The sequence below is a fragment of the Oncorhynchus tshawytscha genome, linkage group LG28 (genome assembly GCF_018296145.1).
Source record: "Oncorhynchus tshawytscha isolate Ot180627B linkage group LG28, Otsh_v2.0, whole genome shotgun sequence".
Lineage (NCBI taxonomy): Eukaryota > Metazoa > Chordata > Actinopteri > Salmoniformes > Salmonidae > Oncorhynchus > Oncorhynchus tshawytscha.
Genome location: NC_056456.1, coordinates 30,932,477 through 30,948,565, shown reverse-complemented (window position 1 = coordinate 30,948,565; position 16,089 = coordinate 30,932,477). Strand labels below are relative to the sequence as shown.

Sequence of the window (16,089 nt, the reverse complement as noted above, 5' to 3'; positions counted from 1 at the left end):
TGTGGTAGTGTGGCAGTGTGGCTTTGTGGTAGTGTGGCAGTTGTAGTGTGGCTTTGTGGTAGTGTGTGGCAGTGTGGCTTTGTGGTAGTGTGGCAGTGTGTAGTGTGACTGTGGTAGTGTGGCTTTGTGGCAGTGTGTAGCGTGGCTTTGTGGTAGTGTGGCTTTGTGGTAGTGTGGCTTTGTGGTAGTGTGGCTTTGTGGTAGTGTGGCTTTGTGGTAGTGTGGCTTTGTGGCTTAGTGTGTAGTGTGGCTTTGTGGTAGTGTGGTGTGGCTTTGTGGTAGTGTGGTAGTGTGGCTTTGTGGTAGTGTGGGTTTGTGGCAGTGGTAGTGTGGCTTTGTGGTAGTGTGGCTTTGTGGTAGTGTGGCTTTGTGTGTAGTGTGGCTTTTGTAGTGTAGTGTGGCAGTGCGGCTTTGTGGTAGTGTGGCTTTGTGGTAGTGTGTAGTGTGGCTTTGTGGTAGTGTGGGTTTGTGGCAGTGTGTAGTGTGGCTTTGTGGTAGTGTGGCTTTGTGGTAGTGTGTAGTGTGGCTTTGTGGTAGTGTGGGTTTGTGGCAGTGTGTAGTGTGGCTTTGTGGCTTTGTGTGTAGTGTGGCTTTGTGGTAGTGTGGCTTTGTGGTAGTGTGGCTTTGTGGTAGTGTGGCTTTGTTGTGGTAGTGTGGCTTTTGGTAGTGTGGCTTTGTGGTAGTGTGGCAGTGTGGCTTTTGTGGTAGTGTGGCTTTGTGGTAGTGTGGTAGTGTGGCTTTTTGTAGTGTAGTGTGGTAGTGTGGCTTTGTGGTAGTGTGGCAGTGGTAGTGTGGCTTTGTGGTGTGTGGTAGTGTGGCTTTGTGGTAGTGTGTGGCTTTGTGGTAGTGTAGCAGTGTGGCTTTGTGGTAGTGTGGCTTAGTGTGGCAGTGTGGCTTTGTGGTAGTGTGGCTTTGTGGTAGTGTGGCAGTGTGGCTTTGTGGTAGTGTGGCAGTGTGGCTTTGTGGTAGTGTGGCAGTTGGTAGTGTGGCTTTGTGGTAGTGTGCAGTGTGGCTTTGTGGTAGTGTGGCAGTGTGTGTGTGTGACTGTGGTAGTGTGGCTTTGTAGCAGTGTGTAGTGTGGCTTTGTGGTAGTGTGGCTTTGTGGAAGTGTGGCTTTGTGGTAGTGTGGCTTTGTGGTAGTGTGGCTTTGTGGTAGTGTGGCTTTGTGGTAGTGTGTAGTGTGGCTTTGTGGTAGTGTGGCTTTGTGGTAGTGTGGCTTTGTGGTGTGTGGCTTTGTGGCTTTGTGGTAGTGTGGCTTTGTGGTAGTGTGGCTTTGTGGTAGTGTGGCTTTGTGGTAGTGCTTTGGCTTTGTGGTAGTGTGGCTTTGTGGTAGTGTGGTAGTGTGGCTTTGTGGTAGTGTGGCTTTGTGGTAGTGTGGCTTTGTGGTAGTGTGGCTTTGTGGTAGTGTGGCTTTGTGGTAGTGTGGCTTTGTGGTAGTGTGTAGTGTGGCTTTGTGGTAGGTAGTGTGGCTTTGTGGTAGTGTGGCTTTGTGGTAGTGTGGCTTTGTGGTAGTGTGGCTTTGTGGTAGTGTGGCTTTGTGGTAGTGTGTGTGTGGTAGTGTGGCTTTGTGGCTTTGTGGTAGTGTGGCTTTGTGGTAGTGTGGCTTTGTGGTAGTGTGGACTTTGTGGTAGTGTGGGTTTGTGGCAGTGTGGCTTTGTGGTAGTGTGGCTTTGTGGTAGTGTGGCTTTGTGGTAGTGTGTAGTGTGGCTTTGTGGTAGTGTGGCTTTGTGGTAGTGCGGCTTTGTGGTAGTGTGGTTTGTGGCTTTGTGGTAGTGTGTAGTGTGGCTTTGTGGTAGTGTGGCTTTGTGGCAGTGTGGCTTTGTGGTAGTGTGGCTTTGTGGTAGTGTGTAGTGTGGCTTTGTGGTAGTGTGGGTTTGTGGCAGTGTGTAGTGTGGCTTTGTGGTAGTGTGGCTTTGTGGTAGTGTGGCTTTGTGGTAGTGTGGCTTTGTGTAGTGTGGCTTTGTGGTAGTGTGGCTTTGTGGCAGTGTGGCTTTGTGGTAGTGTGGCTTTGTGGTAGTGGCTTGGTAGTGTGGCTTTGTGGTAGTGTGGCTTTGTGGTATTGTGGCAGTGTGGCTTTGTGGTAGTGTGGCAGTGTGTAGTGTGACTGTGGTAGTGTGGCTTTGTAGCAGTGTGTAGCGTGGCTTTGTGGTAGTGTAGCAGTGTGGCTTTGTGGTAGTGTGTCTTTGTGGTAGTGTGTGGCAGTGTGGCAGTGTGGCTTTGTGGTAGTGTTGCAGTGTGGCTTTGTGGTAGTTTGGCTTTGTGGTAGTGTGGCAGTGTGGCTTTGTGGTAGTGTGGCAGTTGGTAGTGTGGCTTTGTGGTAGTGTGGCAGTGTGGCTTTGTGGTAGTGCGGCAGTGTGTTGTGTGACTGTGGTAGTGTGGCTTTGTAGCAGTGTGTAGCGTGGCTTTGTGGTTGTGTAGCAGTGTGGCTCTGTGGTAGTGTGTCTTTGTGGTAGTGTGGCAGTGTGGCTTTGTGGTAGTGTGGCTTTGTGGTAGTGTGTTGTGTGGCTTTGTGTAGTGTGGCTTTGGTAGTGTGGCTTTGTGGTAGTTGGTAGTGTGGCTTTGTGGTAGTGTGGCAGTGTGGCTTTGTGGTAGTGTGGCAGTGTGTAGTGTGACTGGTAGTGTGGCTTTGTAGCAGTGTGTAGCGTGGCTTTGTGGTAGTGTGGCTTTGTGGCAGTGCGGCTTTGTGGTAGTGTGGCTTTGTGGTAGTGTGGCTTTGTGGTAGTGTGGCTTTGTGGTAGTGTGTAGTGTGGCTTTGTGGTAGTGTGGCTTTGTGGCAGTGCGGCTTTGTGGTAGTGTGACTTTGTGGCTTTGTGGTAGTGTGGCTTTGTGGTAGTGTGGCTTTGTGGTAGTGTGGCTTTGTGGTAGTGTGTAGTGTGGGTTTGTGGTAGTGTGGCTTTGTGGCAGTGTGGCTTTGTGGTAGTGTGGCTTTTTGTGGCTTTGTGGTAGTGTGTAGTGTGGCTTTGTGGTAGTGTGGGTTTGTGGCAGTGTGTAGTGTGGCTTTGTGGTAGTGTGGGTTTGTGGCAGTGTGTAGTGTGGCTTTGTGGTAGTGTGGCTTTGTGGTAGTGTGTCTTTGTGGTAGTGTGGCTTTGTGGTAGTGTGTAGTGTGGCTTTGTGGTAGTGTGGCTTTGTGGTAGTGGTAGTGTGGCTTTGTGGTAGTGTGGGTTTTGTGTGTAGTGTGGCTTTGTGGTAGTGTGGCTTTGTGGTAGTGTGGCTTTGTGGTAGTGTGGCTTTGTGGCAGTGTGTAGTGTGGCTTTGTGGTAGTGTGGCTTTGTGGTAGTGTGTAGTGTGGCTTTGTGGTAGTGTGGGTTTGTGGCAGTGTGTAGTGTGGCTTTGTGGTAGTGTGGCTTTGTGGTAGTGTGGCTTTGTGGTAGTGTGGCTTTGTGGAAGTGTAGTGTGGCTTTGTGGTAGTGTGGCTTTGTGGTAGTGTGGCTTTGTGGTAGTGGCTTTGTGGTGTGTAGTGTGGCTTTGTGGTAGTGTGGTAGTGTGGCTTTGTGGTAGTGTGGGTTTGTGGTAGTGTGTAGTGTGGCTTTGTGGCAGTGTGTAGTGTGGCTTTGTGGTAGTGTGGCTTTGTGGTAGTGTGGCTTTGTGGCAGTGTGGCTTTGTGCTAGTGTGTAGTGTGGCTTTGTGGCAGTGCGGCTTTGTGGTAGTGTGGCTTTGTGGTAGTGTGTAGTGTGGCTTTGTGGTAGTGTGGGTTTGTGGCAGTGTGTAGTGTGGCTTTGTGGTAGTGTGGCTTTGTGGTAGTGTGGCTTTGTGGCAGTGTGGTAGTGTGGCTTTGTGGTAGTGTGGCTTTGTGGTAGTGTGGCTTTGTGGTAGTGTGGCAGTGTGGCTTTGTGGTAGTGTGGCAGTTGGTAGTGTGGCTTTGTGGTAGTATGGCAGTGTGTAGTGTGACTGTGGTAGTGTTGCTTTGTAGCAGTGTGTAGCGTGGCTTTGTGGTAGTGTAGCAGTGTGGCTTTGTGGTAGTGTGTCTTTGTGGTAGTGTGGCAGCGTGGCTTTGTGGTAGTGTGGCTTTGTGGTAATGTGGCAGTGTGGCTTTGTGGTAGTGTGGCAGTTGGTAGTGTGGCTTTGTGGTAGTGTGGCAGTGTGGCTTTGTGGTAGTGTGGCAGTGTGTAGTGTGACTGTGGTAGTGTGGCTTTGTAGCAGTGTGTAGCGTGGCTTTGTGGTAGTGTGGCTTTGTAGCAGTGTGTAGCGTGGATTTGTGGCAGTGTCTAGTGTGGCTTTGTGGTAGTGTGACTTTGTGGTAGTGTGACTTTGTGGTAGTGTGACTTTGTGGTAGTGTGTAGTGTGTAGTGTGGCAGTGTGTAGTGTGGCAGTGTGTATCGTGGCTTTGTGGTAGTGTGTAGGGTGTAGTGTGGCATTGTGTAGTGTGGCTTTGTGGTAGTGTCTAATGTGACTTTGTGTTAGTGTCTAGTGTGATTTTGTGGCAGTGTGTTAGGTTATGTTCTGTGTAGTGTGTAGTGTGTAGTGTGGCAGTGTGTATCGTGGCTTTGTGGTAGTGTGTAGTGTGGCATTGTGTAGTGTGGCTTTGTGGTAGTGTCTAGTGTGACTTTGTGTTAGTGTGACTTTGTGGTAGTGTGTAGTGTGGCAGTGTGTAGTGTGGCTTTGTGTAGTGTGGCTTTGTGGTAGTGTCTAGTGTGACTTTGTGTTAGTGTCTAGTGTGATTTTGTGGCAGTGTGTTAGGTTATGTTCTGTGTAGTGTGTAGTGTGTAGTGTGGCAGTGTGTAGTGTGGCTTTGTGGTAGTGTGGCTTTGTGGTAGTGTGGCTTTGTGGTAGTGTGGCTTTGTGGTAGTGTGGTAGTGTGGCTTTGTGGTAGTGTGGCTTTGTGGCAGTGCGGCTTTGTGGTAGTGTGGCTTTGTGGCTTTGTGGTAGTGTGTAGTGTGGCTTTGTGGTAGTGTGGGTTTGTGGTAGTGTGTAGTGTGGCTTTGTGGTAGTGTGGGTTTGTGGCAGTGTGTAGTGTGGCTTTTTAGTGTGGCTTTAGTGTGGCTTTGTGGTAGTGTGGCTTTGTGGTAGTGTGTAGTGTGGCTTTGTGGTAGTGTGGCTTTGTGGCAGTGCGGCTTTGTGGTAGTGTGGCTTTGTGGCTTTGTGGTAGTGTGTAGTGTGGCTTTGTGGTAGTGTGGGTTTGTGGCAGTGTGTGTGGTAGTGTGGCTTTGTGGTAGTGTGGCTTTGTGGTAGTGTGGCTTTGTGGCAGTGTGGCAGTGTGTAGTGTGGCTTTGTGGTAGTGTGGCTTTGTGGTAGTGTGGCTTTGTGGTAGTGTGGCAGTGTGGCTTTGTGGTAGTGTGGCAGTTGGTAGTGTGGCTTTGTGGTTGTGTGGCAGTGTGGCTTTGTGGTAGTATGGCAGTGTGTAGTGTGACTGTGGTAGTGTGGCTTTGTAGCAGTGTGTAGCGTGGCTTTGTGGTAGTGTAGCAGTGTGGCTTTGTGGTAGTGTGTCTTTGTGGTAGTGTGGCAGTGTGGCTTTGTGGTAGTGTGGCTTTGTGGTAGTGTGGCAGTGTGGCTTTGTGGTAGTGTGGCTTTGTGGTAGTGTGGCAGTGTGGCTTTGTGGTAGTGTGGCAGTTGGTAGTGTGGCTTTGTGGTAGTGTGGCAGTGTTGGCTTTGTGGTAGTGTGGCAGTGTGTAGTGTGACTGTGGTAGTGTGGCTTTGTAGCAGTGTGTAGCGTGGCTTTGTGGTAGTGTGGCTTTGTAGCAGTGTGTAGCGTGGATTTGTGGCAGTGTCTAGTGTGGCTTTGTGGTAGTGTGACTTTGGTAGTGTGACTTTGTGGTAGTGTGTAATGTGTAGTGTGGCAGTGTGTAGTGTGGCAGTGTGTATCGTGGCTTTGTGGTAGTGTGTAGGGTGTAGTGTGGCATTGTGTAGTGTGGCTTTGTGGTAGTGTCTAGTGTGACTTTGTGTTAGTGTCTAGTGTGATTTTGTGGCAGTGTGTTAGGTTATGTTCTGTAGGTACTAAAGGAGCGGCTGCGTATATCCATTTTGTGCTCGGGGAGTGTGGAGTGAAAAATAGGTGCGTAGATCGGAGTGATCCATCGCTAAGTCCATTAACGGGAGGAAGGGAGGAAAAGGGAGGGAGAGAGGAGGGGAGAGAAGGAGAGAAGTGTGTGTGTAACTGAGTGTGTTTGTGCGGCTCGTGTGTGCATGTATGCCTGTCAGGTGAATAGTGAATGGGTGGCACGCCCTCACTCTGTTCCATTGGCAGAATCTCTCTCTCTCTCTCTCTCTCTCTCTCGTTTGGAGAAAGGAGGAAGGAAGATTGCAAAATCAATAGGGCTAAATGGAGTTGCAGCGGAAGCTTGCTGATGGAACATGGAGTGCAGGATTCAGCTGTGACACCTCTCCCTCCCTCCCTCCCTCCCTCCCTCCCTCCCGCTTATTATCTACCTAAAGAGGCTCTACTCCTCTTCCATCCCTCCCTTCTTTTCCCTCCCCTCCTTTAATGTCTACCGTCCAGAGGAAGAAAGAGTGCTATTCTGCTGATGGACACACACACACACACGGCAGGTGGCCCAGAGGGTTGCCAGTTCAATTCCCGGGCTGATGGGAAATATCTGTCAGGAAGTGAGCTGGCAACCAGAGTGTTGCTGGTATCAACTCCTAGATGCCATTGCCTGCTGTTGGGCACTTGAGGAAGGCACTTAAGTGTGGTGCCCCCTGTATTGTGTCTTTCGGAGGGGTTGGGTTAAAAGCGGAAGTCAAATTTTGGTTGAACCTTGTGTGCAATTGACCAATAGTGATCTTAGTCAGTGCAAGGGTGTCATACACACTCAAAACCCAATACCTTAGACCTAATGGGAGCTGACTGGGCTTATTGGCTAACAAACACACATGTATACATATGCACGTACGCACACACGTGTAAACAAACACACACACACACACACACACACACACACACACACACACACACACACACACACACACACACACACACACACACACACACACACACACACACACGCTGTCATTGTGACACCTCACATACTGCAGCAGCCTGCACCCTTCAACCAGTAAGTAGAGCCTGTCACTTTGTGGAACACTGGCCTGCTGTCAGTCTGTCATAGACATGGCCTTGCCACTCATACTATGGTCTGAACTGATACAGTAGTCTGCTCCGCTCTCATACAATAGTCTGCATCACAGTCACATTCAAAGCTATGGCTCTGTGTGAATTGTGAACTCGACCTATGGTGTACCCATTAGTGCGCCAGGCGGTCTCAGGCGCCAGGCGGTCCATCATTACGCACACCTGTCACTATCGTTACACGCATCCCCTATATTACTCAGTTTCATCCTCGTGTCAGCATTAATGTCGTTATGTTTCCGCTGTCCATGTTTTGTTTCATGTGGGTTATTTTTTAAATATTCACTCCCTGTACTTGATTCTCATCTCCCAGCATCTGTCCTCACAATTAGACTGCATGACAGTACTGCATTACAACTGTACCGTATTACATTCCAAACCACTCAACTATGGGACCTAATAAACATGTTCAAAATGACTTCCACATCCTGTCGGCCATTTTGGAGAGAAGAAAGGGAATTGTAGACTTCTGTTCCCGTGGTGACACAGCACTATACTGTGTACCACATAATCAAGGACCCCATATTGTATTAACTGTCAGCAACAAGAAAGACATCAAAGAGATATCAAAGGAAACACACACACACACACACAAACACACACACACACACACACACACACACACACACACAAACACCTACATGTCAGACAAAGCACAGAGATAATAAAAAGTGTTGGATCGTTAAGATAAAACACACAAGCCTGGAAAGTGTCGAAAGTGGTCGCTCTATTTTCAAAACATCTAAAACCAAGAGCTAATGTTAGCATCCAATGTCCTCTTTTAACTTTAGGGTGATGAGTTAGTGTAGTGATGTAGCACGTAGCCTCCTCCCTATGCTCCCCCAGCCTGTCTCATGTTTGCCTGGCAGATGTTTTGTGGAGTCTTTGTATTGACTTGAGAGGTTGTTTACCGAAGCAGCTGAATCTGTTTCCTGCAACCCCTTCTCTTAGTCATAGCAGCCTCTTAGGAGAAAATAACATTGGCTTGGAGAAAAAATGACTTTTCCTCCTTTGACCTACAGCAAACAACTCAATTGCTCCTGGCCATTATAGACCGAGAGGATCCATACTTGTTAGACCAGCCAGATATTCTAGTGAGCTGTTGCTTTGTTACAGTTGGTTTTATAGCTGTGTAGTAACACCGCAATGACACTACTGTATGCTCACGTTGTGACATTAGTCACTTCATTGTTTTGTATAGTCATGGAATTAAACAGTTTACATTGTTACACATTTTAAATATAGGTCTATATAAAGGAGTAGAAAGTTATGGTTGCGTCCCAATATTCTCTCTTTTCTCCAAAAGTGTGTTCACTTCCCTTTGTTGATTTGAAAGGAAATTACTGTGATATGGAAACTCCCTCTAGCCTTTGTCTACACCAATACCATACTTTTACATGTGTGGGGAGTAGTGAACGAGTGCACAGGAAGGACAGCTTACTGGGCCGCAACCTATATATTGTGAGAGTACACTGAGAGCAAATGTGCACCACCACATTGACTCTCTTTGTGCTTCAGAGACTTAAAAGCACTCTACTTGATTATGAATAAATGAACAAAAACGACTATTACAGTAATTTTGCCTGTCTCATTTTTATCATGACTGACTGAAGTCAATTATCCTACCATAAGTTTCTTAGCAACACGGCCACATACTTGGTCTTTATTCATTTATATTCCTTTTGAAGAAAATTACACCTGGTTTTCCATATCAAAGACCCTGCTAGTTCTTTGTCATTTTGTCATTTTTTACACATACAGTATATGCTGTGTTGTACTGAAATAATGACTTCCTCAGTAATTTAGTTCATCAACTTTCTGAAACATAAACACAGAAGAAAGACTAGGTGAGCTATTACTTGTGTGTGCTATATCCTATCCTATCCTCTTATCTCCTGCTGCGGGGAGAGGACTTCTCCACAGCAATGATCTCTTACTGCAGCAGTAATGATAGTCCTTCACCTGGAGAAAAACGTCACAAACCAAGGCCCTCAGGCAGACCCACACACACAGAGCTAACCGTTGTGGGAGATGAGAGGTGGTATTGTAACACAGTACCTACAAACAACGAAAGATGTCTCGCAAACAAAATCTACTGCTCTACTGCTGTTTGTCTACCTGAGGAAAAACTCAGTGAGAGAGACATGACTGGAATAGTCATTTACCAACACAAGACTTCCAAAGCAACACAACAGTAGCTGCTTACTTTTAAGCCTTACCCACCTCAAGTTAATTTAGCAAAGCAACACAACAGTAGCTGCTTACTTTTAAGCCTTACCCACCTCAAGTTAATTTACAAAGCAGCATTGTCCAATGGGTAACATATTGACTGTTTACTCATTTGAGAAAGTCAAAGACACAATTCCCACTCCCTTAGCCCCTACCATTATATACAGCATGTATTCTAAGTGGTGTCCTAGTATGGACATTGGAACATAGGCCCATAGGCCCAGTGGAGGTTCCCATCATCATGACTTGACTACTGGGTCAAAGGTCAGCTCACCTGCTCCAGTTTCCAGTGGAACTCTGCGGGGCGGAAGGTGTCGACCTGGGTGAAGTCTCTCCTGAGTAGGAAGACCAGACGGCAGTTGTGGACGTACAGGGAGTAGTGGTGCCGGTTCATCTCTGCACACGGATACGGAAAAACATAGATACTTTACTTCTACTGTATGAAACTAGAATTATAATGGACCTTATCCGACCATATTATATAATGGACCTTATCCGAACTATATTATATAATGGACCTTATCCGAACTATATTATATAATGGACCTTATCCGACTATATTATATAATGGACCTTATCCGACTATATTATATAATGGACCTTATCCGACTATATTATATAATGGACCTTATCCGACTATATTATATAATGGACCTTATCCGACTATATTATATAATGGACCTTATCCGACTATATTATATAATGGACCTTATCCGACTATATTATATAATGGACCTTATCCGACTATATTATATAATGGACCGTATCCAACTATATTATATAATGGACCTTATCTGACTATATTATATAATGGACCTTATCCGACTATGTTATATAATGGACCTTATCCGACTATGTTATATAATGGACCTTATCCGACTATATTATATAATGGACCTTATCCAACTATATTATATAATGGACCTTATCCAACTATATTATATAATGGACCTTATCCGACTTTATTATATAATGGACCTTATCCGACTATATTATATAATGGAACTTATCCGACTATATTATATAATGGACCTTATCCGACTATATTATATAATGGACTTATCCGACTATATTATATAATGGAACTTATCCAACTATATTATATAATGGAACTTATCTGACCAAAAAGCTATATTCCAGTTAAGAGTGAAAATAAATGATATTCTACAAATGCTCTCCTAAAGCAGTGCTCTATCTAAAAGGATGTCTGTCATTATGGGCAAAGGGGCTTGTTAATGTGGTATGTCCTGTAAGTGCTATTGACATGTGCCATTTTGAAATAAATCCTGCCACCTTCACGAGGCAGCTCAATAAATGTCACATGCTCCCTTTGCCATTGTGGCATCATAACTCCCCCCCCTCCGTGCCTTTCCTGGGAGCCGCTGGGCTGACACAGGGCTCTTTTGGCCGTGCGTATTGATGGACCTTCCTTTTCTCTCAGTGTGAGCGGAGTGATCGATGGGATCAATAAGAGCCTGTCAGGCTGCCTGTCTCCAGCCAAACCCTCACAGCTTCACTCAATCTAACTCTGAAACTAGAAGTGGTCGACAGACGACAAAACAATCTGTGCATCTATGTGACGACCACCATCAACCCCCAAAAAGTGTGTGAATACTTTCTAAAAGCACTGTATGTGACTACGCCATCACTACTCCAGATTTGGCACAAAATGTTCCTGTCTCCCACATTGGACACTAACTGTCCTGACGTTGGACGGCATTTGCTACTGTGCTACAACGCACCTTTTGAAATCATCATATTAAATAGTAGCTAAAGGTCTTTGGTTCGTTTTTGGGTTTCTAAACCATAAATGGTAGCTGTAAAAATTACATTGACCTTCTCTAAAAATCACGTGACAGGAAACAAAAAGTCTCACCACCTCCACCACCATAAAATCCTGATTTCATGAACAATGACCTAGGATGGACCAAATCTCCCAACTCAACCCCTTCCTGTTCTCACCGGTCTTGTCGGAGTTGCAGAGCAGGGTCTCTTTCTCGGCCCTCAGACCGGGGCTGGGCCCGTGTTTCATCCACGTGGCGATGGTGAACTGGTCAGTCAGGTTCTGTGGAACCACCTGCTCTGGCACGTTGGCCGCCTGCCGCCCGTCGAAGTTGAAGATGAGGTCACTGTCCCGCCCGCTGTCCGTCAGCAGTGAAGCCGTCCAATTGGTGGAGATACTGGGGGCGGGGAGGAGGTCCGTGCTGCCGGACGCCGCACCTAGAGGAGGAATTGAAAACGAGTATAATCAGTCGGTGACATCATCACACACGAGAAGTGGCACCAGGTTAAAAGGAGACTGGTCAGATTCAAAATCACCTTGATTCACCAAGTACATTTACACATACTCAGAACTTTACTTGGTGATATGGTGCTGCTAGTGAAAGACAAAATACAGACAACAGAGTTTAAACAAAGTTTACATACAAGTAGGTAGAGTGAGCATAGAGCTATTAGAGACTGAACAGATATAGAAATGTATAGTGTGAATATGGTTGATATACAGTGGATGTACTGTACACATTTACTGACACAGTATTTCTAATGTTTGAATTGGAAGTTATCTAAAACCCTCTAATCCTACGATGTCCATGCAGGGTGTTTAGAATGCAACAGTACAGAAATAGGATGTGGAACTGTTGTGAACTGAACACTTTTCTATGGTTAAGGTATTTGACAGCATCACCCTCTCCATGTCACACAAGGGGTGACTGTCTGAAGCTGATGAGTGGTGAATGACCCAGTTTGTTAGGACCCTTGGTTCTCACCACCAAATTCCCGCCCTGCCCACCCTTCAGAAGAAACAAGCTGGATCTTTTAAGCTATACAACATTTATGTCTGTCAATTGATAGGCCAGCATAAATACACACCCAGGCCTCTTAACTCTCTCATGACTTTCACTGTGATCGTGAGAAGTTGATGAGATTCAGTCTCATACTCTCACTATGTACAGTTTTCAGAGGGCTTGTCAAATCCACGACCCCTCTCTCTTTTCATCTGTTTCGACCAGCCCACGTCTGGCCATGGGAACTATGAATACATCACACTTTCAACTTTCTCTGCTTAGGAAATAAAGTTGATTTTTTTTAAACAATGGGACATAGGATGTTGTTTGTTTACCTTTAAGTGGCTCTAAAGATAATATGGTGGCCCTCTTGAGCAATATCTGTGTACTCTATTTACAGTATGTGTACCGATATCTGTACTCTCACAGAAAGCAATGTTGCTCGGAAAAAAAGGTAACACTTTATTTGGATAGTCCATTTGTAGATACTCAGTAACATTTAAACTAACGATCCTAACCTTATTCTAAACCTAACCCTAACCCTTACTCTTACTCTAACTCTTATTCTAAACCTAACCCTAACACTTACTCTAACTCTTATTCTAAACCTAACCCTAACACTTACTCTAACTCTAACTCTTATTCTAAACCTAACCCTAACCCTTACTCTAACTCTTATTCTAAACCTAACCCTAACCCTTACTCTTACTCTAACTCTAACTCTTATTCTAAACCTAACCCTAACCCTTACTCTTATTCTAAACCTAACCCATACTCTAACTCTTATTCTAAACCTAACCCATACTCTAACTCTTATTCTAAACCTAACCTTAACCCTAACCGTAACCTTAGTAAGCAGTTTCTTGTCAACAGATAGTTTGTTGCTAGCATTAACATCTCTAGAGCATCTGCAGATGGGAAATCCAAATAAAGTGTGACTAATACATTTTTTTACAATGTGTTTTATTGCATATTAGATAATGATTATTGAGGTTTGGAAAAGTTCCTGGCTTGCAAACTTTGCATACTAAATAAGTATGGAAATCACTTTGCATACTAAAGAAGTATGGAAATCACTTTGCATACTAAAGAAGTATGGAAATCACTTTGCATATTAAAGAAGTATGGAAATCACTTTGCATATAAAAGAAGTATGGAAATCACTTTGCATATTAAAGAAGTATGGAAATCACTTTGCATATTAAAGAAGTATGGAAATCACTTTGCACACTAAAGAAGTATGGAAATCACTTTGCATATTAAAGAAGTATGGAAATCACTTTGCATATTAAAGAAGTATGGAAATCACTTTGCATATAAAAGAAGTATGGAAATCACTTTGCATATTAAAGAAGTATGGAAATCACTTTGCATATTAAAGAAGTATGGAAATCACTTTGCACACTAAAGAAGTATGGAAATCACTTTGCATATTAAAGAAGTATGGAAATCACTTTGCACACTAAAGAAGTATGGAAATCACTTTGCATACTAAAGAAGTATGGACATCACTTTGCATACTAAATAAGTATGGAAATCACTTTGCATATTAAAGAAGTATGGAAATCCAAATGAGTATATTAAGTATGCCTGTGTAGCCATCGTTACACAAACACTTAAAGACTTAGACTAGAGTCCACCAATGAACTGTTATTGCTGCATAATGAATTGTTCAAATCAACCATACCACGCTTCAGTTTTACACAACAGGAAAATAAATCCAAGGAAGAAATATAGTACAAATCTGAGACATTTCACATCTTAAACTCTTCACAATGAACATGTTCACTTATTAATAAAAATGATTCATAAGGTTGATTTAATATACACTTTCCTATGTGTTACAAATTACATTTAAATACCCCTACTTGTTTATAATTTGACTGCTAGATATTGGTGGTAATTAACGAGGCAGAAAATGTGAAATTAGAGTAAATAATCGGAGACAACTAATGGGACACAATTGTCTGTATGACTTCACTAGTCACAAGTGTAATTATGAATGACACATTATGTAACCGCACACAGGTTGAAATGTTATTGGTACATTTTATTGTTTTCTTTTGTCCTCTCTTTCCTTATTAATTGGCTTACCACAGAGTTTCTGCATGGACTTCTCGGAGTAGGTCTCTCGGTCGCAGCCCTTCCCAATGTGGCTGGTCTGCAGCTCCACCATGGCTCTCACCGCCGACAATGGGCCATCACAAGTCTCCAGGTGCATCTTGGGAAACAGCTGCTTACTTCCTGTCCCGGGCTCATAGTCCACTTGTTTGTTCCAGCCTGGGAGAAACAAAGTAGAATATTATTGTAGTTTATTATTCCAATAGAAAATTAATTTGTCCAAATAACTGCAAGGCTAGCTTGATTGCACAACAATACACTGAACTCTTTTATCATCATTTTGCTACTTTAGACACAAACATTTCAAAATATAAATGTTTTTATTCCTTCTAAAACGAAACAACGAAATTAAATAAATCACCTAGAAATGATAAATGTAGTCAGCCACTGACCATTTCAGTCTCTCCTACTGTTATATATTATTTGCCTTTTTTTTTGGTCCTGTATGGCTCAGTCGGTAGAGCATGGTGTTTGCTCCTCCAGGGTTGTGGGTTTGATTACCGTGTCCACCCATATGTAAATTGTATGCCAGCATGACTGTATGTTGCTTTGGATAAAGGTGTCTGCTGAATGGCATATATTGTTATATACCATTCTGGTTTAGTATTCACTTTGCATGAAGGTCAGTCGTATCCTTCGCTAGGCTAGCTCAACCACAGCGACAATACTACAGAGGCAAAGGGTTCCACTGAATGCCTCTGAATTGAAGGCATCACGGAGCACACCTCACTAAAGCTGAAAGGTGACTTCACACACCAAGGAGCTTAGGAAGAAGCGAGGTTCTGATACAGGAGGCTATGCTACGCTAACCAACCGTGCTTTCTAATCCATGTCACCCCGCTGTTTTGGCGACACGCATGACAGGGACCTGCTATCATCCCAGCTAGCACAGTGGATCTGGGCCGATTCCGGCTGAAAGTCGGGGCACTCGGCTGAGAGTCTGACTCAGCCGACATCATGTGGCCCGATTCAGTGCCGCCTTCAGCAGTATTACTTATGGCTAGGATGTGGGGATTGAGCTCGGGCCAATTCCGGTGTGAGTTATCTGTCCCAAATGTATTACTTGGGGCTCGGGCCGATTGGGGCTGATGAGTACACGGGCTACTTTATATAATTAACATTTCATTATTTATTTTTCCATACTTTCTCATTGTTTCTGTGATTTAAAAAAATGCAATTAACATTTAAATGAAATTCTTTAAGAGTCCTGTGTAGTATTTTAGTATTTTGATACTTTGTGAATCTGATGAGCATTAAAAACTTTGTGCATGGAGTCTCCCGAGTGGCGCAGCGGTCTAAGACACTGCATTGCAGTGCAAACTGCGTTGCTACAGATGCTGGTTCAAGATACGTGCTGGCCACGACTGGGAGACCTATGAGGCGACGCACAATTGGCCCAGCGTTGTCCGAGTTAGGGGAGGGTTTGGCCGGCCGGGATGTCCTTGTCCCATCATGTAGCGACTCCTGTGGTGGGCCAGGCGCTTGCACGCTGACACGATCACCAGATAGGTGTAAGATGTTTTCTCTGACACAAACTGTTTTTTTTGTGGGTGGGTAAAATTTGCATGTATAAAATGTATAATAGTAAAAATGACTAAATCATGTAGACATTTATTTACATTTGCATCGGGCTGCTCCTGGGGGGATTCTGGTACGATACACAGAAAAGTCGACTGAATTCCGGTAGACGGAAACGGCCCGATGTACTTGGGCCGATTCTGGGCAGTCCTTCATTTTGATTCCGGGCCGAGTCCAACACCCGATTCCGGGCAAATTCAATCAGTTCCATTACAATTACACTCCCCCGTAAGAGGGCCGCTTCTGGACCAATTCCTCATTGCTAGCTGGGAAGGCCTTCCAAATCAAACCAATAACCCTTACCTGAGACAG

General features: G+C 44.7%; 1 protein-coding gene across 1 annotated transcript in view; it reads right to left on the bottom strand.

Moving 5' to 3' along the window:
- Positions 1–16,089, bottom strand: part of clstn2a (calsyntenin 2a) — a 277,961-nt gene that overhangs the window by 60,588 nt on the left and 201,284 nt on the right. Inside the window, exons 6-8 of the mRNA XM_042308068.1 lie at positions 14,173–14,358; positions 11,255–11,512; positions 9,567–9,688 (exon numbers count right to left, since the gene is read on the bottom strand). Coding sequence (XP_042164002.1) covers positions 9,567–9,688; positions 11,255–11,512; positions 14,173–14,358 — 566 coding nt within the window. The remainder of the gene's footprint in view (positions 1–9,566; positions 9,689–11,254; positions 11,513–14,172; positions 14,359–16,089) is intronic.